Source organism: Synchiropus splendidus, chromosome 1 (genome assembly GCF_027744825.2).
Source record: "Synchiropus splendidus isolate RoL2022-P1 chromosome 1, RoL_Sspl_1.0, whole genome shotgun sequence".
Lineage (NCBI taxonomy): Eukaryota > Metazoa > Chordata > Actinopteri > Syngnathiformes > Callionymidae > Synchiropus > Synchiropus splendidus.
In genome coordinates, this window is record NC_071334.1 from 25,903,718 (window position 1) to 25,929,481 (window position 25,764).

Here is a 25,764-nt window from a genome sequence, read left to right on the forward strand (position 1 = left end):
AGAGTATTTGTTATAGAATTATTATTAGTGACAGCAAGATAAGATGGGTAGTGCTAGTATAAGGTTAAAGAAAGTCCAGCCAACAACAACTTTTTCTTAGTAGCATCATCTGCAGCAGGAGCAGAAGCAGCATTACCAGCAGTTGAAGTAATAGTTGTACAACAGGTGCCATAGCAGCTGCTGTAAATGTAGTAATGAGTATTAGTTAGTGGTAGCAGTAATAATAGTGGCAATGGTAGTACGACCCATGGTGGCAGTAGAAGCGACAACCACAGCCACAACTGTGGTTGCACTGCCCATAATAAAAGCACAAACAGTAGCAACAGCAGTGTGTGTAGTTGTGAGAAAGAAGTTAAAGTAGCAGTGATGGTATCAAATCGTCACTGTTGTTTTGGTAATAGCACCACATGTCACTGTATGATTAGAGGTGGTAGGATTACTCCTGTAACAGGATGACGAGTACATCGAATTATAATGAGTCCAGGTTAGTCTCAGTAGAAGATGAATTTAAAAAATCACATCATATAGAATTTATGTATATGATTCAGGGGAGCATAATTCTTTTACTTTTACTTCCCCCCACCAACCCTCTGAATACTCTGCTCACTCACCTCATGGGTCAAGATGTTGACTCTCTGCTGCAGATTTCCGTTCTCCGAGTGTAGAAGTGCAGTTTCCTTACTCTCGAAGGAGCAGTAGGAGTTTGTGTCGTCGCCAAATTCATTGATCATTGGGAACTGCAGATACACACACACACAGACACAGACAGAATTGCTACTATTTTCTGTTATAAAGAAGCTGAAACTGAGGGAAGTGTTTTCCATTTTCTCACTTGTTTGCATAATCTGTCCGTTCCACATTTGCAAACTGTAATGTTTCCATCCAGGATCATTAAAAATGTATTGTCCATTTAGCCCAGATTCAACTGCGTCCATCACTTAGTATAAATGTTTTCTTGGAATGTTTATTTATTTATTTTGAAAGCACCTTTTGTTGTGAAAAATCAAACGTTATTCATAATTCGTATTCGTAAGATTAATTCGTAAGATTTTCAGACCTCACGTTAAAGTAGGACTCAGAAAAGACATTTTGACTGCTCAAACAGAAACAACAGACACCAAGTGAAACCTTTCTTTCTCTCTGCCATGGAGTACATTTCACTACATTTATCAACACAAAATATTCAGGTAAATCAATGTAACAAACGATTCCAGAATTGACAACAAAATATTGCTAGAATCCTTCCTCAGATCTTGGAGTTACGCAAATGCTTGTGAACTGGACGCCCTGCCTTGTGACTCAAATGTTTCTTCACCATCATGCATCATGTTCAAAGCTTTAGTGTGCCTGTCTCGTAAGGAGGCGTAAACTCCCACTACAGTCCTCAAAATGCCTCAGTACAATGCTGCCCCCGCAACCAGATATGAAACAACAGGAGGAAAATGGGACTATTAACATCACTATTGTTGATTGGGCTCAAACAAAACACGACAGTATCATTGCTGACTCAAAACAATCCAAAGCCAACAGCTTCTGTGTTAGGCTGAACAGATATATTGCAGGACATAAAGAGAAAGGGGTTTCTTTTCATGTACTTGTGCTTCATTTTGCAGCAGGGTCTTCAGTTGACTGTGACATTACCTGGAGTTGCAAATGACAAGACGATATAACATTTAATACTAGGTTGGAAACAGGTTGGGATGTCACATCTTTTTGAGATTTTCCAATACGAAGGACAAACACCAAAACAATGACGTAGATCATTGGTCAGACAAACCTAGGGGTTGTATAATGAGATACTCGGACGAACGAACGAACGAACACCATTTTCCATTTAAACTACCCCACATTAGCTAGGACCTACTTTCATGTGAAACCACAGCTACAGATGCAGCGACTGTTTGAGGGGAAAACAACACTTTTCCATTTAGTGGAACATCTCTCTCTGCTTAGTTAAACGGTACAAGTCCATAAGCCGCAGGGGAGATTCCGGGATTTCACTTACAACATCAAACTCTTCCACTGGCAGCGGCGGATTGTGTCTGTTCTGACCTTGACAGACATTGATTCAGCAAAAAAGGGTTAAATAACTGTAAAGGAGAGTCAATATTGATTTTGCATCAGCCCAAGCTAACAGTCTGTATTTGACTAAAGGGACAGAGATACAAACAGGCAGCATCTGGTTTTGTTCTCCCAGAATGCAGCCTGTGTTAACAGGAAAGTCCTTTGGGGCATTGAGTCGCAGCTGCTCTCCTTTCTATGTACGCTGATATTGTTTTTAGATTTTATTGACACATCCAGACTAAGAATAACTGTTTTTCTGAGTGAAAGCCATTCGTGAGCCTTTTTAATTTAGTTGCCACGAAGTGAAGTGACCCAAACTTCAGCTATATACCGTACTGACTTGCTCTATCAGAGCAACACTGGTTGAACAAAGACTAGTTGACAAGGGCACCACACTGCTCACTAACCAAGACATGACCCTGTATTCATCCTAGAAACAAGCTCCCACTATGTCGTCCCTACATTATTATGTTTGCATCATCTCAGAACGGCGATGTTCCGGACTGGCCGTTACTCTGGTCTTGAAGCATGGTCGGCCTGCCTCTTGAAAAAAATCTTGGGATATTTATTACCCTGCGGTCCAAGATCAAACACCAGCGCAGCTTTAGCTCTTTTCATCTTTGTGTACAAGTTCACAGCCTCAGTGAAAAGGAGAAAGCGCAGCATGAACAGTCACACCCCTTGCTTTTTTTTTAAAGGCTCAAGAATCAACTACACAGCACCCTGAAGGCTACAGAGGCAGAGCACCCCCCTTTTAAGAAAAAAAAAAAAAAAAAAGGAATTGCTAAATGTCCTTGTCTGAGATATATCCCATGACTCTCTTTAAATGACAGAGATAACTGGCCAGGGACAACGAATTGTTCAGGACCGCGGACAGCACTTTTGACAAAGGGGATTGGTGGAACTTGAGTCGTGACAAACTGAGAGAGTTGATTCAATGTAACATCAGAAGTGCTTCAGATGGCAGGAAAATAACAAAAAAACAAAACAGGCCTCAATAAAAAGTCGTCCCCCCGCACTGAATCTTTCGTCACTGATCATTGTTACTCCAGGCTGTGCTTTAGAGTTGACCAGGATTCGGGACAACTGCTTTCATTTTAGGACACCTGGTATGGCATGACACAGAGTGCAATCGAAAGAAAGCACAGATTCATGCTTTCATTTTTGCTTTCTGAAAAGATCAAGCTGGTATGGGACAGAAGACTGAAGTGTGGTGAAATGTATCAGTAGCTTCTGATTCATACACACAATGCATCCCACCAGATCATAAATATTGAACTTTATCATCTTTGACTTTACTGTGCTTGTCATCCTATCACATCTGCCACATGATTATGACCATCTGCTTAACCCCCTTCAAGGTCGGTGTTTGAAAAGCAGAATAAAGTCTTCCACCTTAATCTCATAGATCTTCAGCTTCCTCTTGATGCTGGTGTTCTCTCTCTCCAGGGAGGCCAGCCTCGCCTTGATGTCCTGATAGGCTGTAAGGAGGGTAAAGTTGGAGGCGGAGTAGACGTCATCAGAGGGAAGGGGCGAGGACCGCCACACCACACTGCCACAGCCATCCTCTTTCAGCCCGCCAGCGTCACCGCCTCCTCCCAGCAGCCCCAGCTCTCCCCCGCCGAACAGAGACTGCATCACTCAGAGCCTCGACCTGTGGACAGACAGAGTCTTGAAATATTAACCAAGCAGATTGTTTCTGTCCAATTTAACGTACCCACATGAAATACAGACACAGTTACGCTAGCAGGTTGTCAGTCAATCTAACTGCTGAGATGCTAAAAGCATGGGGCTGCTGGCAAAATGAAAAAAAAAACAGGAACAAAGCAGCATTCAAATGAGAGCAGTTGGACTCCTGGCACACGTGAAATATTCAGGAGAGTGTGTACCGAGAGAAACCGACGAGGATGGATTGTAAAACCAGAAAAAAACAGCGAGGATTTTTGATACTTGCTTACAAAAATATCTATTTACATACACATAGAAATGAAAGCAGATCTCTGTGTCCTGAAGTGTTACATTTTGAATATGAATCTCTGTCTCTCATCCAAACTAAGTGTGAGTGTTTTTCATCATGTGTAGTGTGAACCCAAAATCTGATTAGCACCTCCCTTGAATGAAAATATCACAAATCACAACAGATTTGATCAACCAACAGTGGAGAGTAGAGGTTTTTTTTCCGTTCTTGGCCTGGATAGACAAGTTCAACACCAGGACTCAGATAGTTCAAGAAGAAAATTAATTATTCTAAAAGGGCTCAGTAGAAGTTGAGTAGCATCTCTGCCTTTCACGCTACTTGATAGCAGGACAAACAGATTACACAACATTCTCCAAAATACCTTCAAATGCACCACTGCGCTGTACAAAATCCTTTCTTTCAAAACTAAAAATACACTGAGATGCACTCCGATATTGGTACTCTGGGGAGTCGAGATGAATCAGCACTTTTGCGAGTTGTTTCTGCAGCGAAACTCTGCAGATGAGATCTCAGTGTGTAAAATGTCAAGTGTTTTGGCTACTTTCTTTTTGTGTCCCATGTACATGTATACCACATGTTTAGTAACTGCAGGTAGAACTTACTTTTGCAACTCCAGGAGATACTGTATTAGTGCCATGTAAGGTTAAGACAGTTCTAGTCACATGTTAATGCTACTGATGCTTCGATGCTTTCTAATCCGAATCCAGTTTGTAAATCTACTCGAGTCTTATATCTTGCCTATAATTCTTAACTCTGATCACAAACAATTTTTCACTCCTGTCAACTGTTTTGTTAGCATCTACTGGCGCCTCTTGGGTTGAATACCTCTGTCACTCCCATGCACATCCAGTTTTTTCATTCAGGGCTACTGAGTTTATGTTCTCTGCTGATCTCTTACTGGCACAACTGGCCAATTTGTTTCTGGTAACCTTTGTTAAAACACTTGTGCTTAGTAGGTTGAGATGTTACGGATTTCAAACTAAAAGCCCTCATCACTCTCACTTGTTTTGATCTGGCACTAAAAAATGTACAATACTTGTATTCCCTGTGCTTGCATGGCAGCTACTCACAGGGGAATCAGTGGTCTTCTTAATCCATCAATAGGCATCCAGATCAACAACAAATCCTCACTACCATGGCATCATATATTGACGTTGAAAAGTGAAGTTCTGTGTCATATACTGACAAAATAGGCAGCCTTCAGCGTAGCATCTTGCTACATTGGCAGCTGATGGGCTTAGGGTAAGCCATGGGATGGTGCTGCATTTATTCCATACCCCACAATTTGTCAATTGCTATTTAAAGCCCATCAAATGGCCGTGTGTTTCAGTCACAGTGCCATGGCAAGCCACGTAAGGGCTTATATAGCAACTGATATCCAAGCTTGCTTCAAGGAAGAGCTGCTTGTCTCGTGCATTCCTGAACCTCTCGTGTGCTGCTCCTCGTCCTCCGAGTTAGTCAAGCCACACCTGGTGCCCGGAGCTATGTGGGAGTAATACGTTTTATTTTATTTTTCTCCCCCGACACATGCTGCACCCTTGCGTGATGCTCCATACGGTCCCACGCAACACAAGTCCACACCGCTACGGAGTGCTACGGAAGGAAAACATAAATTGAAACACCGATGTGTAACATGCAACGCTGTAGGTCGCCATTTTTGATGAGTATAGGATGCAAAAGTCCAGTTTCCCAACATGAATATATTACGCCATGGGAGTGAGGATAGGTTGCGGTCAGACATTTTTTTTCTACAATTTATTCTCAAATATATCACATCCATCCTCCTAGTCGGGCACAGGCGTGAAGAAGATCTAAGTAGAGTATAATGACACAATGACTAAACATGCGAGTGGCTCCATCCATTCCAGGCAGCTTGCCTTTCGTGGCCTGCTGCTGCCGCGCTAATGACTCCAAGCCACGCTGTCAAACAAGATAAATGGCACCTGTGATATCACTGCCCTCTTCTCATGCAGTCACCGAGGGGAGATGTGAACAAAAGTCACACTTGACTTGCCATGGTGAACCAGGAACCATTTGAATTAACGGCACTCAGGGAGTTACACAACAGTCGGTTGATTCGACGTGTATACTGCCATGCCTTTCTGACTCGCAGCATGTGAGTCAGCTATTGCCTACTGGGCTATTTTAATCTGCTCCCATCCTCCATGCTGCTATTTTCCTTGTCTTTCAAGGAAGAAGGGGACTAAGACCTCAGCTCCTTTAGAGATAGGCAACATGATTATCCAAATGTCCTCCTCGGTTTAATACATGAATATGACAAATCCATGCCATCGATCGAATGTATCAAGAATCTGTGATGTGTGCAGTGTTGACACGCAGCTATGCAAGTTTGTTTTCTGGCACTATTTGACTACTCTCTCTCTCTGTCTTACTATGTGTCACTCAGTGTAAGAATGTGCACTCCAAATCCAGGGTTGATTATTTTAGCAACCATCAATACAAACACATAGGCAAGTTGTGTGAGTGGTGAGAGTGCTTTAGACAACAGGAGATAAATGAATGTAAATAAATGTTTATGAAACTATTAAGTATTTTTGATTGTTGAGAACTGACTACCTATCTTTGCAAATAATTGGATGATCAGGTGTATTCGGGGTGTGCCTTATGTACCAAGCGTTAAAATTTGGACCACTGAAGAAAACCGTAGTCTGTTGCAGACAGATAATCGGTAAAATATTACTAATGTATAAATATATGAAAGTTATTGAGTTAGTGACCCAAAATACCCAACTGAGGGATGATAGAGCTCCGCTGCCTGTCTATAGTCCAGACAGACATCACAGCAAAAGTTGTTGTGCATCCACATATTAACAGTTATACAACTATCACTAACTAACAAACTAACTAGCACCTGTTTACTTGGAGTTTGTCTGTTCAGCTAAAATGACGGCAGAAGCCATTCTTATTACATGACTCAATCTCTGTTGTCCTCTACCTCCAGACAAGACCACCAACCCTCACGCAACTGCCAATAGACTCACGCAATTGAGCCTTCTCACATGCTCACACGCTACACTTGCTGTGTCTCACGCATTTGTGGCGGAGCGACTGCATTTGATGAATGTCATGATGCGACGCAATGTGCTCTGCGACACAGACACTTTTCTCTACTGCTCACCAAAACATGTCAGCTTCCAGCCGCAACCTGCAAGTGATGACGCTTGCCGACTATTCGATAAGTAAATAGTTTTTCACTCACATGCCACTAGGGCAACCGGTGGAATGCCATTGTCAAATAAATGATTTTGACAAAGGCTATGTATTGCATTAGAGCTGCGTGTGTAAAAGATTACATCATATCTGTCTGTTACGCTTTAAGAGTAAAGGACAGCTCGTGAGCGTAGCCTTCACCTCTTTGTCTCCAACAATCTCATTTCCATAATAATCCGATGAAACCACAACCCTCCCACATGATTTAGGCTCGAGGACATCATCGCACACACATCCCACATGGCCTGTTAATGTTGAGCATATTTCTTTAGCCCACACCTACACCTCTACGAGCTTCCACTCACCACAGACAGTGCAATGGAGAAGTACTATAGAACCACAACAGTGATGGAGGTAGACATTAGTCACATGCCATGTCAGATAAGTTGTATTGCCCCTTGCACTTCAAGTTTCCCTCATCGCTTTCTTTTATCTTTATCTTCTCGACTTCGGGGCTCATTTGTGGAGACTCTAGAGGCAGCACTGGACTGGAGCTATGAAAGCAGATGCTTCACCAGAACAAGCCTAGCTTCATTATAGCCATTACCTCAAGAAGTCATACATTACCCAGAGTCCGCATGGCATCTACTATTCCTCTGAGATGGTCTCCTATTTTCACAGTCTCCCCATTATCCTTTGTTCTCTCTCAGTGTGCCTCTCCAGAGATTAAGGCTCCACTTTCCCATTTTTCCATGTAACTGTAAAGGGCTGAACATGATGTCATCAATGGTCTTACAGAAAGTCTTGTTCTGGAACACCATGGTCACCATTGATGGTTGAGCTCAGGCAAACAAGATAGGTGACCAATGGACAGCAGGACATTCATATTAGAAATATAAGTTCTGTCTTACTTGTCATTTACAAGATTGTATTTGTTTTGTTTTGTTTTGTTTTGTTTTCAATCAGAATTTGACAAATTCCCCACGGAGAGTGGATTGTGGATTCATGTTTTCTTTATTCTATCTTTGGTTTAGTTTATTAAGAAGCTCATCTGAAATGAAATTCAATGAATAGACAGGCAATACTCAACACTAACAGACCTAAAATGTATAGTCTTCACTTTTCAATGATCAGGCTCAATGAAATATTCAATAAATTTACTTCTTAAATGCTTTGGGGGGGCTGGTGCTCAAGCAAGAAAAAAGGTCACCCATCACAAAAATATTATTGGACTTGTTGCTGGGTTGGTTCAGAAAAGATCAACATTTACTTGGTTATTTAACTTATACTTTAGAGCGCCACCACATGTGAATTATTATGGAGGCAAAAGAGTCCCAGAGGAGCTTGAAGCAGTCGGTTTGCGTCCATCATGATTATGTTATATTTTATTCATTTTGTCGTGAACCAGTTTGAAATATCAAACTAAATAATAAGGCAATTGTATTTGTAATGACCAATCAATAACCCAAAATGCTCTCATGAAACTCTTTTATACTGTAGGAGACCGTATTTACGTGTCTGATGCTGCAAGTCAGAGCAGCCGCTGGACTGCCACTCTATATGGTTTGCACTTGTGAGCGATGCAGTGCAAGTCTATAAATGGCCCATCAGAATTCTGAATCTATTTGAGTGGAATTGATGAGAGACAAACTTTTCAAGAATTTAAGAATGAAGGGAAAAAAGAGCTTGGGAAGGAGCATCTAGGGAAAAAGTGCTGGTGCCACTAGCACCGCTGGTGGTCCCTCTGAGCATGTTCCAGCACTCAATTGTGATGTATTGTGGAAGTTTGTTCAAATTAAAACATGACAAAAACTCATCCAAACCAAACAAGAAAACTGCAATGTTTTCATTCTTCTCCTCACTCTGTCCTTTGTTGTCTCTCCCCAGCAGTGCTAAAAAGCCAAGGCACTTTATCGGCCAACTGTCTTTCCAGTGTTAAATGGCCCAGCTTGTCGCCCCGTCTCCTTTTGACTGCACAGTCTGGACACTTGGCAGCGGAGATCCAGGGCAGAGGTGGGGAGCTGCTCTGCCCTGCGCTTAACCACCAGATGCTCCAAAAATCCCTATTAACTGGCGCAAATGTGTCCACGGATGTCCTTGAACACTGACGTTTCTTTCTCAGATATTAGATGAATGAAAATGATTAATTTAAAAGATGTTGATACTAGAGATGGGAATGACAGAGTTGATTTAAGCATTATTGTATGAAATTACAAATTGTGTTGTCAAGCTCAGTAACGTTTCTTTTTAAATAGGGTGTAGAAAGAATTAAGAGAAGAACATGGAAAACGGTTGCAGATTCAAAGATTTTTTTTTTTACCAAGAACTTTTATTGTAAAAAAAAAATATATATATATATATATATATATATATATATATATATATATATATATATATATATATATATATATATATATATATATATATATATATATATATAAATAATAATAATAATAATAAAAATCAGTAAATGTCCAAACTTACCCATTTGCACCCTTGTTTCCTAAGGTAATGTGGGGGTTTAAGAAAAATATCCTGGCAGAAACCCTGTCAAGAGTGGAGATGCAGTAGTTCCACCGTGTGTTTCATCTATTATGTTGTTGTCCTTGGACAAATTCTAAAATCCTTCTGAGGTGCTCCAACACGCCAAACTCCTGACCCATTGGACATGGTGTCAAACTGAAGGTATAGCACTGTTAACTGTCTGTTTTCAAAAATGTCAGATTATCAAAATCAACAATTATTCTCAAAACGCCCCAAAAGAGAAAAATACATCAAAAAGTGAACAACATATTGTTGTATAGTGTTACAAAGCACACTCAGGGGTGAAGGTGACTGTTTTCTTCTCCCTCACACTGACAGCAATGGAGACAACTAAACTGGGGACTCTACAAAAAGTAAATGTGGGTGGTAAAAAGTCTGTGTATAAAGTAGGATCAGTCAATAGCCATATAATATAGATCTTCATTAGTCTTTACAACCTAAAAGTATCGTAAGGCTGCACGTTCCTCCTCTGTCTTTTGTTATAATAATTATAAATTTGGATTATGTCCAGTCATTATTACTCTATTTTGGTTCAGTGTTTGAGGTCGATTGACGTGTGAGTTCTAATCGACTCTGGTGAGTTTGAGCGGAAAGGGCCTGTGAGGACATGGCAGCAGCGCTGGTTCTTTTTGTTTGCATGGGAGCGTGAGACAGATATCGATGTTTAAATCCAATACACTCGTTCCACACGGACGCAAAGCTTTGACCTTATTAGTGAATCAAACCATCTGTAGCCATTCACTTACAAATAATGTACCTTTTTTTTAAATTGTCACAAGCCATACTGTAGAAAAGTTGTGAGGAATAACACAGTGTTTTGGGAACACCTTCTAGAGCAAATGCCTTTTTCTTAAAGGAAATTGTGCTGTATTACAGGCTGTACTCCAGAAATCAACTCACAAATGCTGCTAAACTGAATAAATGTCAGCAGAGAAGTGACACTTTTGATGTGAAGCAAGAGAGCTGGGTTGGTCATGGTGCAGGTCACAAGTGTGTCTGGGGACTGTTAGTCCTCTGAGGATACAGATCCTGACGGAAGCGAGTCTCTTGCCATGTTGCCTTGTAGTCATGGAGGGGAGAAGGCTAGATCCTATGGAAGATCCTCGACTAGGTCATCGAGGGATGCGTTAATATCACAGATGCTGGGATTTCATTAACACAAGTGTTGTTTTTGGATGAATACATTTGTGATTCCAGCTCATTTATAAAATCCTTGTTCAACCTTGACTTTGTCAACTTAGTTATTCATCTGGTCCTATTTATACAAATGTAATAGTTTCATTCTAAAATAATAATAATAAATAATTCATTTTTAAAGATAGTCAGCATAATTACATGTGTTCCTTCTGCAACTCCAAATGTCAATAGAGTTTATTCTCTATTGCAGAAAGAATGACAGAACTACTTTGGCCAGGACAATGTCCGAAAATGACTCATTCAGCAGCTAACCTTGGTGTCAACTTAAGCCACTGCTCAACATGGGACAGGTCAGCACCATTTGTTTGACTATCTTCTTTCTTTTTTTCAACTATCAAGTTGCTCGGACCCAGGTTCCATTCCAGAGTAGCAACCCTGGTTCTGTGAGCAGTCTGTCTGCGCTTCTTGAGTACTCCAATTTCCTCCCACAGTGAGAAAATACAGCATACTCTTATACACACAGTTTCCAGTGTAACATTCTTGAGCGTGCGGTTATGGTTGTGACATTTTTTTAAATACTTGAAACCAGCTATTTTCTCATAAACACATGTAGCTGACCAGAGCAACCACTATATTTCCCTGAAGACCATGCATACACCTACACGCACGCACACACTTAGGTGTTTACTCAAAGAGCAAGTGAGTGTCCTTACACAGCGTGTCAGCTGAGGAAAAGAACATCTCTTTAAAATTCTAAGCTGTCCGCCATGATTCATCGCCCTGGGAACAGGCCGTGTAGGGCACCTGGTGTATGCGTGTGCATGAGCGCGTGTGCATGTATGTGCGCCAGTGTGTACGACACTGCTGCTATTTGGGAGATTCATGACAGTGGCAGAATGAAGACAATGAGCTGACATGCTGTATTCCTCCTTGACTGTGTTTTGTCTCTGATCAATCACCCCACTCCCTCCCTCATCTTTTATTCCAGACTAACTTCGCCCGCGTCCTCGTCCCCTTCTCTTTATCTCCAGCAGCCATCCATCTCTGCCTCAAGTTTATCACAGATGTCTGAATGTATGTGGGTGTGTGTGCACCACTGATAGCGATACTTGTGGGGACCTTTTGCTTTACAAGATTAAGACTCTATTTGAGGATTACAGCTTCACAAAAAACGATTTGATCTGAAACTATGAAATTGGCTCCCACACAAGCAATTTGGGGGAATGGGGCTCAAACCAGAAAAAGGGCGTTAGTCTCTTAAATTGAATGCATTTTACCATGAGCTAATGATACTGTATATAGGGCAATGAGGAGTAATGGGAGGGGCGATTGAGGAACGATTCTCATACAAACTAAAATAAATGGCCTGTCAAAAATATATTTGGGTGGAGAGACTGGCTTTTTTTAAAGAAAGAATTTAAGAATGAAGGAAAATAATGCTCCAGTAGCAGTACTTTTCTCATACAAGGAACTAGGGCTGGTGTTTGAGCATCACTTGGGGCCTATCTGTGCACATCATTTGATACAGGGATTCGACAATACACCGAAGCAACAGTTCACTCAATGATCCCCATGTCTGCTTTTTAGGCGACATGCCATCAAAACCTGGATAATCCATACATCAGGCATCACCAAGCTTTTAGCAACCGCAAGGTATTCCGAGGTTGCTGAGTTTTCACAATACTTACCGATGGGGTAACAGAAAAAGAAAAAAATCAAGGATAGAAGATGGTTATTTAAATTATTTTTATTTTTATTATTATTTTTTGCCTGAACCAAGAACAACTTGTTTAAAGTGGGAACAAATTGATCCTAACCTAAGATCATGGCCAAAAGTTAAAAAAACAAAAACAATGATCCAAGTGGATAAAGAAGGTTTGCATGGCACTCCCATGAAGTTTAATTATGCATGTCCTACAAAATCTAAAGCACCCAATAACTCATATATTCATAGTTTCTTAATTAGGGATGTCCCAATACCACTTTTTAGCCAATTGAGTACGAGGACATTACATTTAAATACTTGCTGATATCAATTACCGATAATAGTAACACAATTTTTTATTATGATTTTTCATTTATTTATTTTCTACAGTGTTCCCTGAACAAAACATGACACCACTGTCATAGATTTGTCTGTTAGCATTTCAAATTTGGCATGGGCAATTTGTATGTGCTGATATATGACATCTAAGATCCTGGTGGAGCTGCCTACTGTTTAACATGTACAGAGTGTTGCGTGAAAATCGACAGCCCCGTAAAAAACTGCAATGCATTGAATCCACAGGGGAACACGAGTACGTATCGGGTACTGTCATGACTCAGTATTTGATAAGCATGAGTACAGCAAAAAAAGGCCCACATTGGTGTGAGTACCAATACTGGTGTCGGTACTCACAATATCCCTATCTTTGACATATGTAAGCAAATAATGTTTGTTTCACTCCACTATACAAAGACTGGGATACTAACAAATATTTGTTGTTTTCTCTATGTGACTTGTCTATGTGACTGTTATAAGAGTTTCTCTGGCATTTCTGATTTAGAAGACTGCTCACTTGTCCACTAGAGACAGGGTGAGAAGTTTTGCTACCAGTCACAGACTCAGCACTAAGCTGCTACTTCTTATCACGAGACAGCAGAAGCGAAAGGATACTTGAATGGTCTTCATTTGTAGGCTTTCTATGACTGCCCAGCATTGAGGGACAAGTGTGCTGGTCCAAACACAGGTGATCTGTCTTGGCAGCAAATTATCAGTTGAAAATAATGTGATGACAATACTCACCTTTGCTTCACTGACTTTGTGTGTGTGTGTGTGTGTGTGTGTGTGTGTGTCCTGCGCCAATGATTTATTTCATTTACTCATTTTTTCCTGACTCAGGCGTTCACGTGTCACTATAGTCACACGCTGGAGACAATGAACACGTGCGCCGACTGTACAGAAAAATACCCAACACACGTGGACACAAAGAGCGCTCGTGTTTTATCGTATATTCTATCTCATCTGGGCCAGCTAGCCACTCACACTCGTCTCCACAATCATCTGACAGGCGGTGGCAGAAGCAGCAGCAGCAGCAGCAGCAGCATGTTCGATTAATTAATCAGCCCATCGTCTGCACTGGGATCCAATTACACACTCTTTATATTTCTCTAGCTCGCCACCAGAAACGACTCTCTTCACACGAAGCTTATTTGTTTGGTATGCAGTGCTGACACTCATGTTGGGTTTATGTCTTCTGTGGCGGGATTTAGATGCGGTACGCTGCTAACATGAGGGCAGGGCGATTCATGAGGAAAACATTATATTAACTGAACATTACTAAAAGAAGAAAAAGTGTAAAGTCTGATCTTGGGACAATGTGTAGTCACCAGTTAATATTGGCATGTTTTTGGAATGGGGGCATAATGTGGAGAGTTCAGAGAAATCCTCTGAAAATCAAGGAGAACATTTGAATATAACAGACAAATCATCATATGGTCTCTTCTTCTTTCCCAATCTCATCAATGTTTTTTTCTTCTCTTTTTATATATTCATTATCAGCTGAGTCATTCATAAAATAACTTTCTCCCACCACATCTCACCAATCACTCAGTGAACTATAATTTCCCTCATTTTCCTTCCATTATTTGACACTCATCATATCCATTTGCGCACCCATGCATTTTTTTTCTAATTCTCATCCATTAAAACAGGCATTTCCAATCCATCACTTGAGCCCTTCCTACTCTTCTATTCACCACTCCGTTCTTCTGTCAGTAACTTGCAGCTTTACAACAAGCCGCCTCCTCTTTGTCCTTTGTTTTTTCCAGCCATAAATCCCTCCATCCCTCACCTCTCTCATCCTCTGACTGGACTAGAACTTGGCTTCGTAAATAGAGGTATTGCTAGTTGTTCCTTATTTAAATGTACTTCCACATTTGAATGTCTTGAAATGGCATCAATCTGATGCTGATGAGTAATTCTGTGATTGACTGCAGGAAATTCACGTCGGAGGTGGATGTGATGTTTGAAGATACAGGAGAAAAGCGTAAGTGAGAGCCAAGTCGACGTCAGTCTCCGGTGTATTCAAGCTGTTGCTTCCTTTCAGGCTCTTTGACTGACGTCATCTCACCAAGTGATATAAACCGATTGAGATGATTTGATGATGCTCAATCCGAGATGTGTTTCCTACATCTCGAAGAGCCAACATCTATCCCTGCACAAACAGATAGAAATGTGGTACACATTCAATTATTGCTAAGAGAAACTACACTCATTGTTTGTATCGCTGATGCCCATACATTTCAAAATGTACTGTGCTTGTCTGCTGCCACGGCAGACCAGAGCCTCCCGACAGACTCCGTTTTGAAATCAGGAGAACAACAGGGCCCATTTCAGGGTCATAGCTGTCACCGTATCCCACCAAAGCGTGCAGTCATTTTTCATTTCCGCCGCTGTTAGCAGCTGAATGCACCTGATGAGTAGGAAGGTACTGTAAGCACTGTTAGCAGCACACGTTCTGAAAGCAACATCTGGCTTTTCAACATGATGGTGTTTCAATAACACGGCAGTAAACACACCGACAATATTCATAAAAGCCTTCAGCTGATTAATAATGAAGGCAAATCAATTCTTGCATTCACCCGTGGAGCAACTTGCGACGGTGAGTGAGCGACACCAACAATAATAGCAGATGCAAGAGGCTGCCAGAAGAGACACAAAATAGACGAGTGACAGACAAGAGTCGCGGACATGCACCGCTGGCGGAGGAGAAAGCAAACAAGTGCAGTAGATCACTGCTTGTCTGAGAGAAGGAACAAATAGAAAGGAGAGAAGAGGCGTGGAACAGCTTGTATTTTCTGTGGTACAGGTTGATGAGCTGCATTCAACAGCCAGCTATTACACAGGCAGGAACTTTAACAATGTGACCATGTTCTAGAACACAAGACAACTGATCCGGCAGAATACAGCGACCTTGAAATGATCTTCATCAACCGTCATTCCTTTTTGATAAAATGAGACATGGAACATTCATTTTCACGTTTGTCACAATATTGATGAAGGTAATTTCAGAATCTATTCTCCTGATCTCTTTACACAGATCAGCCTCATCGTTCTGACTGATGACGGGAGAATTATCGTGTTATCGTGACACATTACTGGGTATTATGTATGAGGCAGCCGGTGAAATATTTCGGCCTCAAAGCTGAAGCATGAAGAAGACCCAATGAGTTATGCTGACAGGAACAAACATTGATGCCTATTCATCACCGGGATGGCAAGTCCTGTGGGACTGGTCAGCAGTGATAATCTGATCTTTGTTCAAATGGCTTTGATTTCTGTGTCATATCTTGGAAAGACAGTCCCGACAATATACCAATTCCCATTCACAGCTTGTGTGAGATCATGAAGCACCACATGCAGCCATTGTTTTTGGTTTTTAGCATCACAAAGTCATAGTCATAAAGTCCCTGGGAGAGAGTCCAAGTGTTTATAAGTGTCAAAACAGTTCTACTACGATGAACAGAATCAAGGTGTCATTCGAGTTTAAACATGTTGGAAAAAGAAGTTATCTTGGTTGTTGTACATGTCCTTGTCTAGCGGTTTATCAAACTTGGATCAGACCTTAAATAATTGGAGTCATTGCATGACTGGTCAGTATCTACGAAGACACAGGCGTCATCAAGGATGATCACTGTGCCAAAGTTAAAGAGGAAGAGGGAGAAAGTAGTCTGAGAAATGACAGGCTACTGAAGAGGAAGTAAGTTTGGCCAGGAGGCAACAAGACGCACAGACTAGAAGAGATGATGTAGCTGGGGCTTGGCACAGGATGGATGACGGGCAGAGGTTCAGTAGCTGGGAAGGGAAGAGTGGGCAAAAAAGTTTCTGCTGCGCTCAGCTGACACCATATTAGCTGATTGTACTGGTGACATGATGCTGCTTCCAAAGCAGAAACAGATTCTTTTATGGCATCAGGTTTGCTGTTTTGGTGTAATTCTGTTGTCATTAAGAATTTTGGTGGCACTGGTATATGTAGGTATACGAATTTCCACAGGTGAAGCTTTTCTTTCACCACGAGTTGTCAACTACATTTCCACAGCAACTGTTTTGAAAACAGGAAAATGCATTCCACTGAATTGAATGAAAAAAATTAATCGTGTCATATGTCCATAAATGTATTTTTTTTACATCGAAGATCTCTGTTACTGTGAGAAAGAAATAATACGACCGAGGTTGCACCTCAAAATTCCCTCCTCATCCTCATTCATGCTGCCTAAAGAGGACATACTGTGGTACAGGCTACCACTTGAGAAGTCTAATTCTATCTTTCAGAGCATTTGTTAAACATTGTTTTTTGAAAGTTTTGGTAAGCTCACTGTCATGTTTCAAACCAGTGACCCTGACTGACTCTTACCATCCGCTTAATTTGCCCACTCTGCTTAACCATTTCACCTTTTTGTTCCGCTTCATTACAAGCAACTTTATCTAGATCTAATTGCATCTTGTTATTGATGATCTGTCTCCCTCTACAATCAATAGAAAGTAACAAGCAATGTGCCATTTATTTGATGATCAAGATTAGGTGGTCTTGTGAAAGGTGCTTGCTTCGTCTTTGTCCTCTTGGTCACAGACAGAGAAATCTGGTGCAGCCGCTCAACAAACATAACCTTAAATATGACTCCTTCAAAAACCGAGTTTTCAGTGTTATCAAGGAAACTGAGTCAACGACGACAAGCGCTCTAACAGAACCCTGCTGGGACTTACGCTGAGCTTGTACGGATATTTTTAGGTTCCCCGCAGGAGCGATACGCAGTCCAGTGTCCATCGTCAAGCAAATGGGTTACCTGGTTTCCCACCGACACAAAAAAGAAAGGGAGAGTTCCGAGTCAGTACTATCATTTCAGAGCCCAAATCTCCTTCTAATGTTGTACCTGCAGAAATATTAGATATTGTCTCTGACAAATAAACATTGTCCTGTTTTCCCCGCTCATCGGATAAACCGCCATTTCATGGCTGGCACCAGTGTTCTGAATCTGAAATCTCGACTCAACTGTCTCTTGAAAGCACGATGGGCTTCACAAAGGTGTGTAGATAAGCATCAACGCGGACACACAATCCCTGCCATGCTCTGATAGCTTCATTTTTGCTGCACATTTTCAAAATATGTCGTATTCCGTGGCTGACACAAGTCCTGCAGAGGAACACGGCTTCTGCAAGAGTCGCTTCAGCAACCAGGTGTTCATGAAAAATGAACTAACACTGGTGACCCTGTTATGTCACCCACGCAATTTGTGACAATGTTCAAAACTAAACAAGCCCTTAGATGAGCGTACCTGCTGGAGGAGTGTGGTAGAGAAAATGGAATCACATCCGGATTACCGCCAACCGCACACTTAGGTCATTGAATGATGTTATAGAGCGGGACACATTCAACACATTCAAACTAGCACTGTCCAGAAATGCTAGTCATTTGCCCACAGTTAGATATGTCCATCAATCTCATTGGCTACAAGTCCAAATAGGACACATCGTTCAGATTCACCATTTACTCAGAGATTCAGCAAATAACTACTTCTTTCCCTTAAATCCATTTCCAATTCTCTGCTAAATATTGCTGCATCTCTTTTTTAATCAAGACTGTAATGAAAAAATCCCCAGTGCCACATACTGAATTTCCTCCTTCCCTGCTCTGTCTGTCGGCTGCATATGAATATTCCATCAGCAAGCTGGTCCAATGTTCTGCTGCTTTGTTGGCTGAGCCAGTCCGTCTTCTGGTTGTTAACATAAACTTCCATATTTATTTTAACTTAATCGCTGCCCAAGTGTGTAAATTCAGCGGGAGACCATAGAGAGGGAATGCCAAAAAATGGGAGAGAAGGTGGATGGAAATGGAGTTCTTTTTATTGCACATAAATTAGCTCTCAATGAATGATGTCTGCAGTGTTTCCAGGCAGGACTCCTCAGCGTGTGCGCATGTGTGTGTAAGGTTTCCTGCCCACCACTGATGATACCGCAAAGTGAGATAAATGACCTCTCCTGTGCTCAGCGGAAACCTCAGTATCATCAGGTTCTCCAGTGAGTTATTTATAAGCACACCTGCAGGGGGCGCTGCGTGTGTGTACTTAATTCAATTCACCAACTGCACCTCTTCATAGCAGCTAGGCTCATCGACTTCCAACATTCACCACCTGCCCCTATATTGCCTTTCTAGTGACACCAATCCTCTTCATGTCCTCATTTACCACATCCATGAAGCTCACTGGTCTGTCTCCACATTAGTTTTTGAATATTTCAACTGTCTCGCTTCTTGTCCTATGGTGGACAATAATCCCAGCTGCTGGTCACAGTTACATCAAATGGCAGCGTGAGACTGATAATGATAAGATTAAAAAAGAACTCGAAATAGGAATAACATTTATTAATCACATTTATTAGCAATGTATGTGTTGCAGTGCATTGTGGTACTTATAGTGTTGGTGCATAATACAGGTGGACCATTAATAAAAATCATGACGAATGAAACCTGTCTCAACCTGCTGTCAAATCAGGGTCTCCTCTGGGGAAAAACCTGTTCAACAACCTCAACAACAAGGAGCTCGCTCCCGAAATCCAACTCTCCACTTTATCGCCAGCCATAGAGACTTGTAATGGCAGCTGGATGTCACCCCTAAGGCCCTGAAGTTGACATGAAAAAGACAGCATGGGTGATGCTAAATAACTGTCTATGGGGCTAATTCCTGATCTTCAACTCATGGTCGCGAGGCTGTGGCTACGTCTAGGCTGAGGAATTTATCTCCTTGAATCAGCAACAGACTCCAGACTCGCTTTATTTTACTTTCACACAACATCCCAGGGGATGAATTCATCTCCAGTTGGGGAGACGCTCCGTGGATATCTTACATACTGGATCAATTCCGTGACAAACCTGATGTGCATAAACAGAACGACCTCATCTGCAAACACATTTTATTCACTACCTCCTAAATGGGCTGACGCACACATCAACGGCAACATGTTTAGTCACGGTCCAAGCAAAGACTGAAGAAAGTAGCCTCTTATTCCAGAAACGCAGCGTGATAAGAACGCTTGCATGATAGCTCAGTTATATCGATTTCCTCTTCATGTGCCTCCTTATCGTCTAGTCTCTAATTCAATTTTCATTAAGAGCAGTTAAGGCTTAATTATGCAGGAACACACTCCTATAAAATACTTTGCCATTTATTCATTAATATCCCACCGACGGCTGACTGAGGCGACAACAGTCATTAACCTGCAGTCATTAGAGTGTTCCCGAAAAAAAACACTAATGCTCTGCTCCGAGAGGAAAAAAGCTGCAGCGTGACTGTGTTTTTGTCCAGCTTTGCTTTTAGAACTTCACAGGGAAAAAAAAACCCCACTCAAATACAAGTGGCTTTTAGCACTGATTTAAAAATATCAGGTCGCACTCAAAAACATTCAAAAAATGCCAGAGCTAATTTGTGTGAATAGATGTGGATGCCAAGAATGATTCGCAGTTTAGCTATTCACTTGTTAAACGTGACACTGTCAACACTTATACACACAAATATTCACACAATGATGCACATAAACCATTTAGATCTGTGCACCCTTGACTGAGCACTCATACATGACAACATATCCAGACACTTGAAACACGCAGGCATAAACACATATACTTTACACACATATAACACACGCCAACACTGATGCTTAACTAGACAAACATGTACAGGGAGACACACAGCTATCCACCTCAGCTGATGCCGTCAAAAACTCTCCAAAGACCCTTGAGACCAGAACCGTCCTGTGACTCCCCGCATGTTGTCGAGCAGCAGCATCACACAACAGCTTCAAGCCCAGATGATTGCTGGCTATGATCTAATTTCAAAGTGTGAGGATGAAAATGTGATTAATGAGAGTGGAAATGAGAAAAATAAGTGCAGAGACCCAAGAAGCAGCAGTATATTAGCTATGTGCAAAGGCTCACGCTGTTACTCTCTGGTCTGACTTCCCCTCCTTTGTCTAGTGGCTGTGACTCTTCAGGTCAGAAGAAGAAGTGGGACTTAAAGCACAGTGACCTCGTCTTAGTCCGACGCTGATAGATCTAAGTGCGGATCTAATTACCCGACCTGTCCGTAATGTAAAATTATGACTGGGATCATGAATAAAAGTTATTATCTCTCCATTTCCTCTCACCTCCCTGACTCTGGAGAAGATAAGCCTCGGAGAGAAATGTATTCAGGATGTGACACTGTGGCTATTATATCATTAGAGAGCCACGGTCAGAAGTAGACAGGAGTCAGTTGTAGGTCACCACCTTGTGCCAGCGTCAGAATAACATTTGAAGCGTGCTGGAATTCACGTGATATAAATCAACAAACATCTGACAAATATTCTATTATTTTATCATGAATAAATTACAAGACACAATTCCCACTCGCGCATTTTTACATAATGCCCTGCTTTCAAGGTATTTTCGTGACTTCACTAGGATGTCGAGGCATTGTGATGGCCGGTAAGTGCCCATGCCTCAAACTTCATCACTTGTAGTTAGTCATCTTTCATCAATGAAAATGTTGAAATAGGTGTTTTAACTCTTGTAATGTATGCTGACTAAGAAGCTTCAGCTGATGCAATGCATTTTGAGACTCGAAGCAAGGGTTGTTTTTACTTTTAATAATAAACATGAAAGTGAATTTCATAGGCAGAGTGTGGTCAGGGGGCCATGGGTGTGACATGCGGATAAATAAAGAGAAACATGCTATGTCAACATTTTAATTGAATGGGTTTATGTTATAATGCAATATCTTAAGTTCATACTTGAAAAGAAAATGAAGAATGAATGAATTAATTTGTTTATCCAAGCAGAGAGGAAGGACATGATCAAATATTAACAGCCAACCTAAATATTTATTCACATCATAAAGCAAAACATAGCAAAAGAAAAAAAGAAAAAAAATAATATTCGTGACAGAATACACATAAACGCATCAAGAATAAAACCAATAGAGGAACAATAACATATTTAGAAAAGTGCTGGACAGAACATACCTGCACCACAATGTTATTTTTTTTACCCAATATTATTGCCATCTATTAAGCCATAATGTCCAGTTTCTGCTTAACCAAAGCTGGTCATGCGACCGGACTTGGCTTTTGTCTCACTGAAATCTTGACAGCATCAATGGAGCTAAACTAACAAACAGAAGACCAGCGAGATAAAATCATTTCCAACCAACCCTGAAAGTGTCTTTGAAATATGTTAGTCTGTTCTGGAGTCATCCTCCTTACAAACAAAAAGAGCCCCAATACATTGCCACTGCCACTGTGTGATTGACAGAGATAATCAATAGCTGTCCATGCTCAGCACATATAGTGTACTGTAGTGCAATACAACTTGCTGACAGAGCCAAGGAACAAACCTAGACCCTTGTTCCAGAACATTCAAAAGTCCTTCACTTCAAGGAGTGGTGGTGCGATGGAAGAAAAATAAACTGATTGGATTATCAGGGAATCATCTTATTGCACTGGACAGGACACAGTGTTCTTCACGCTCCAGCTGATGCATCTGGATGTGGAAGAGGATGTGCAATAACCAGTTTGCTCCCAAAACTGACTCAAAGCCTGGTTGCATTTGTTCTACCATACACAGCACATGTCCGTTTTCTGATACAAAATAATGTAAAAGAGAACGCTTGAGGCTCAATGAGTGCACATGTGCAAGATAAACTAATAATAATAAATAATCATATCAGCTTTCTGGGAGAACAACACCTACCTATAATATACTATAATTCCTCTACTGATCGATATAATAACCACAAATCAACGTATACCTCATGTTAACAGGAGGTTAATTCAAGTAGGATTTAATGCATACATATTATTGTCATAACATTTGTTTTAAAATTGTCTCTTAAAACTGCTGACACCACAGTATTACATAACATACAGGCAGGTATGTATTATTACTCAGTATTGTTCCTCATTTCATCTCTATAAATATGTCTGACAGACTCCACCGGTTCTGATTGTTCGTTGGACTTTTTGCTGATCTCAGTCACTGAGCAGACACACAGTCGCACATTAGCACTTCTTAAATGTCAAATATTACCAGCACTAACTGCGCACTTCCATTAAATGTCACAACCAAGATCCAGTGAAAGTCATATTTCACTCTGTTATTGTTAGATAACGCACAACCAGACGCCCACTATCGTATCAATATTTTCACAACACCGCTACACATCCGAGTTTAATGTGTCGCTACAACGGAGGAAGCGTCTTTTAAAATAATTGCGGGATGACAAATCCTGGCTGATGCCATGAGACTAGTCCCACAGCGATGTAGTCTACTTCAGCTGCTGAAGTTGAACCACCCTGCAGGTTCCGCTCCTGATGCTGCGTCTCCTTTAAGGTGATGTGCGCATCAGCGGTGTTCGGAACAGATCACTTGCGTTCATAATCATGAAATCCTGCAGATTATCGTATATCTGCTGTAATCTGTCAACAAAACACGAGTCTGACCGCGGCTCTTCCCCAAACAAACCACTGCTGAGTTCGCGCTGCATCGTGGAAAATCGGATTAAAACGAGGATGATAACTCACGCTCTCTCGCGGACTGATCCGTCTGGAATCATGGGTGCAGGGAAGGTTGCACCTTTTCACTGAAAATAACTCGACGAGACCACAAAACGCGGATCTGTTTCTTCGGTCGTCCTCTCGCGGTGCTCCTGCAGCCTGCTGAAGCTGCTACTGAGCAGAGCTGAGCATCGTGGTGGAGTTCCGCGGGAGTGGGATGGTGATGATGAGGATGGTGATGTCGGGGGAATAGCAGCGTCAGTCTCGCTGTTGTGTGTGTTAAATATGGTGAGATTCTTCAGCGGCTGCCTTCGCGTCACACTGGTGGTGTCAAAGTTAATTCATCTTTGGTTTTGTCCATCTTTTTGAGCAGAAATTCTCCTGCAACGTCACGTTTAATAAAGTATATTCAATAAAGTTGAAAAGACAGTGGAAAATAAAAGTCACACACACACACACACACACACACACACACACACACACACACACACACACACACACACACACACACACACACACACACACACACACACACACACATATATATATACAGGGGTTGGACAAAATAATCGAAACACCTTCAAGCTTTTTTAGCTTGAAGGTGCATATATATATATATATATATATATATATATATATATATATATATATATATTTTGACATCAATAATCTAATCTAATCTAAATACAATGGATATACAAGTGTTATTACATCTGAAATTGCTACTGTTTTTGTTGTTTTTGGGTTTGTTTTTTTTACAGTGACACACTGTCCTTGTCTTATGTGTCTGTCTGGGTGGCTCACTTGACACACTTCACACTTAGTATGTAAAATTGATTTGTTTAACGGTGACCTATTTTGGTCTATGTTTAACAAGAAAGCTACAGTGTACACAAGATGACACATCGTTAAAGTGTATAAGATTTGCTTCGTCATTGTCCTCATTTCTGGAACTGCTAGATATTTTTATGGGATGGGGTGATTCCCAACCCTCAACCAGCTTTTCTTCTGCCCCCCACAAGTATAGCCATCATACTCACAGGGGAACACCAGCAGAGATGTCAGGGCTAAAGTGAAGAGAGCTAGAAAAGAAAGGAATAAACAGAGTGATGTGGAGGTTGTTTGTAAATGGCCTGTGCAGCCAAGCTGAGCAAAGATCATTAAGAAGGTGCGAAATAACCATGTTTATCCATTTCAGAGTAACTTCATTTTAAAAATAAGCCCACACAATGCATTAACCGCAAGAAAAATAGACTTCACTGGGCAACTTTTAAAACATGGCTAACTATATCTGTGCCTAAAAACCACTTCTTATCAAGTGCAGAGGCTTGATAAGATGGCGCACATGCAGGACGTCTGCACTGCAGGAGTCTCCCAATTCACCAGTTACGCTAAACTTTGGTGCTGACAACCAATGACTTACCTGTGGTGTTTTCTTAAAACAATTTTCTGCTATATTTCATATTTTTTGGCATCTGCAGTTGGTATATTGCAGAGTCATAGTGTTGTTGTTTGTTGTAGTTTTATTTTAAATTGACAGTTGCGACAAATGTGTTTGCAGCATTTCTTTGAGAAAAGACTCCTGTCCTGTTTCCTGTTCAATCTCAAGTGATAACATGCACAAAGGAGGTTCATGCAGTTCATGACTTGTTAATGATTGAAGTCGGCAGATAGCAAAAACGGAACACAATTTCGCGGGAAACGTTGCAAAGTGAACTCTTGAGTGAATGGTGACTCACTTCCCACATTGCAAAAATGAGAACAATTATTAAGTATCGTCACATAGAGAAAAATCATTAGTCATTAATAACTATATATAATTCAACCAAGCATACATGTTATGTCAGAGGTGCACATCGTGCTGACAGACATTCAGATCACTCATGAAGTAGCTCGCCCTTTAGGTTTGTGATCCTTCCCTTGAGAACAAGGACAACAGATAGAGAAAATTGTCACTTCAGGTAGGGAATGACGCATCCATTCTAAACCTGTAAAACTCTCATCTTTGTCCTTCAAGGAGCAGACCTGCGATTATGACAGATCAGTCCCGTTTTGTATGTAATAGCTTTCATGTACGCAACAACTATTCATCATTGCTACACATTCAGTTACTGTGACAAACAAAATGCATATCTTTTGGTAATCAAATAGTTCAGAGGCACAGAAAAACTTTTAACTAACAATGTTCCTCTTTTCCATTGGTGTCAAGATGAGCATACAGTTGTATCTATTTTTTTTCATTTTGAAGTCAGCCAGTTCTGTTTCATTCATACATCACCTTGAATTTTAATTGAGATTCCAACTTTGC

At 41.1% G+C, this 25,764-nt stretch overlaps 1 protein-coding gene across 3 annotated transcripts in view; it reads right to left on the reverse strand.

The window, feature by feature from the left end:
• The window catches only part of tbkbp1 (TBK1 binding protein 1), a 66,794-nt gene that overhangs the window by 18,321 nt on the left and 22,709 nt on the right, over nt 1-25,764 (reverse strand). Inside the window, exons 1-3 of one of the 3 annotated variants that reach the window (XM_053853551.1) lie at nt 23,484-23,707; nt 3,460-3,718; nt 612-737 (exon numbers count right to left, since the gene is read on the reverse strand). In XM_053853551.1, coding sequence (XP_053709526.1) covers nt 612-737; nt 3,460-3,702 — 369 coding nt within the window. In that variant the 5' untranslated portion in view covers nt 3,703-3,718; nt 23,484-23,707. Of the gene's footprint in view, nt 1-611; nt 738-3,459; nt 3,719-17,639; nt 17,659-23,483; nt 23,708-25,764 lie in introns of those variants that run through there. The other 2 variants (XM_053853553.1, XM_053853552.1) reach the window with 2 other exon arrangements.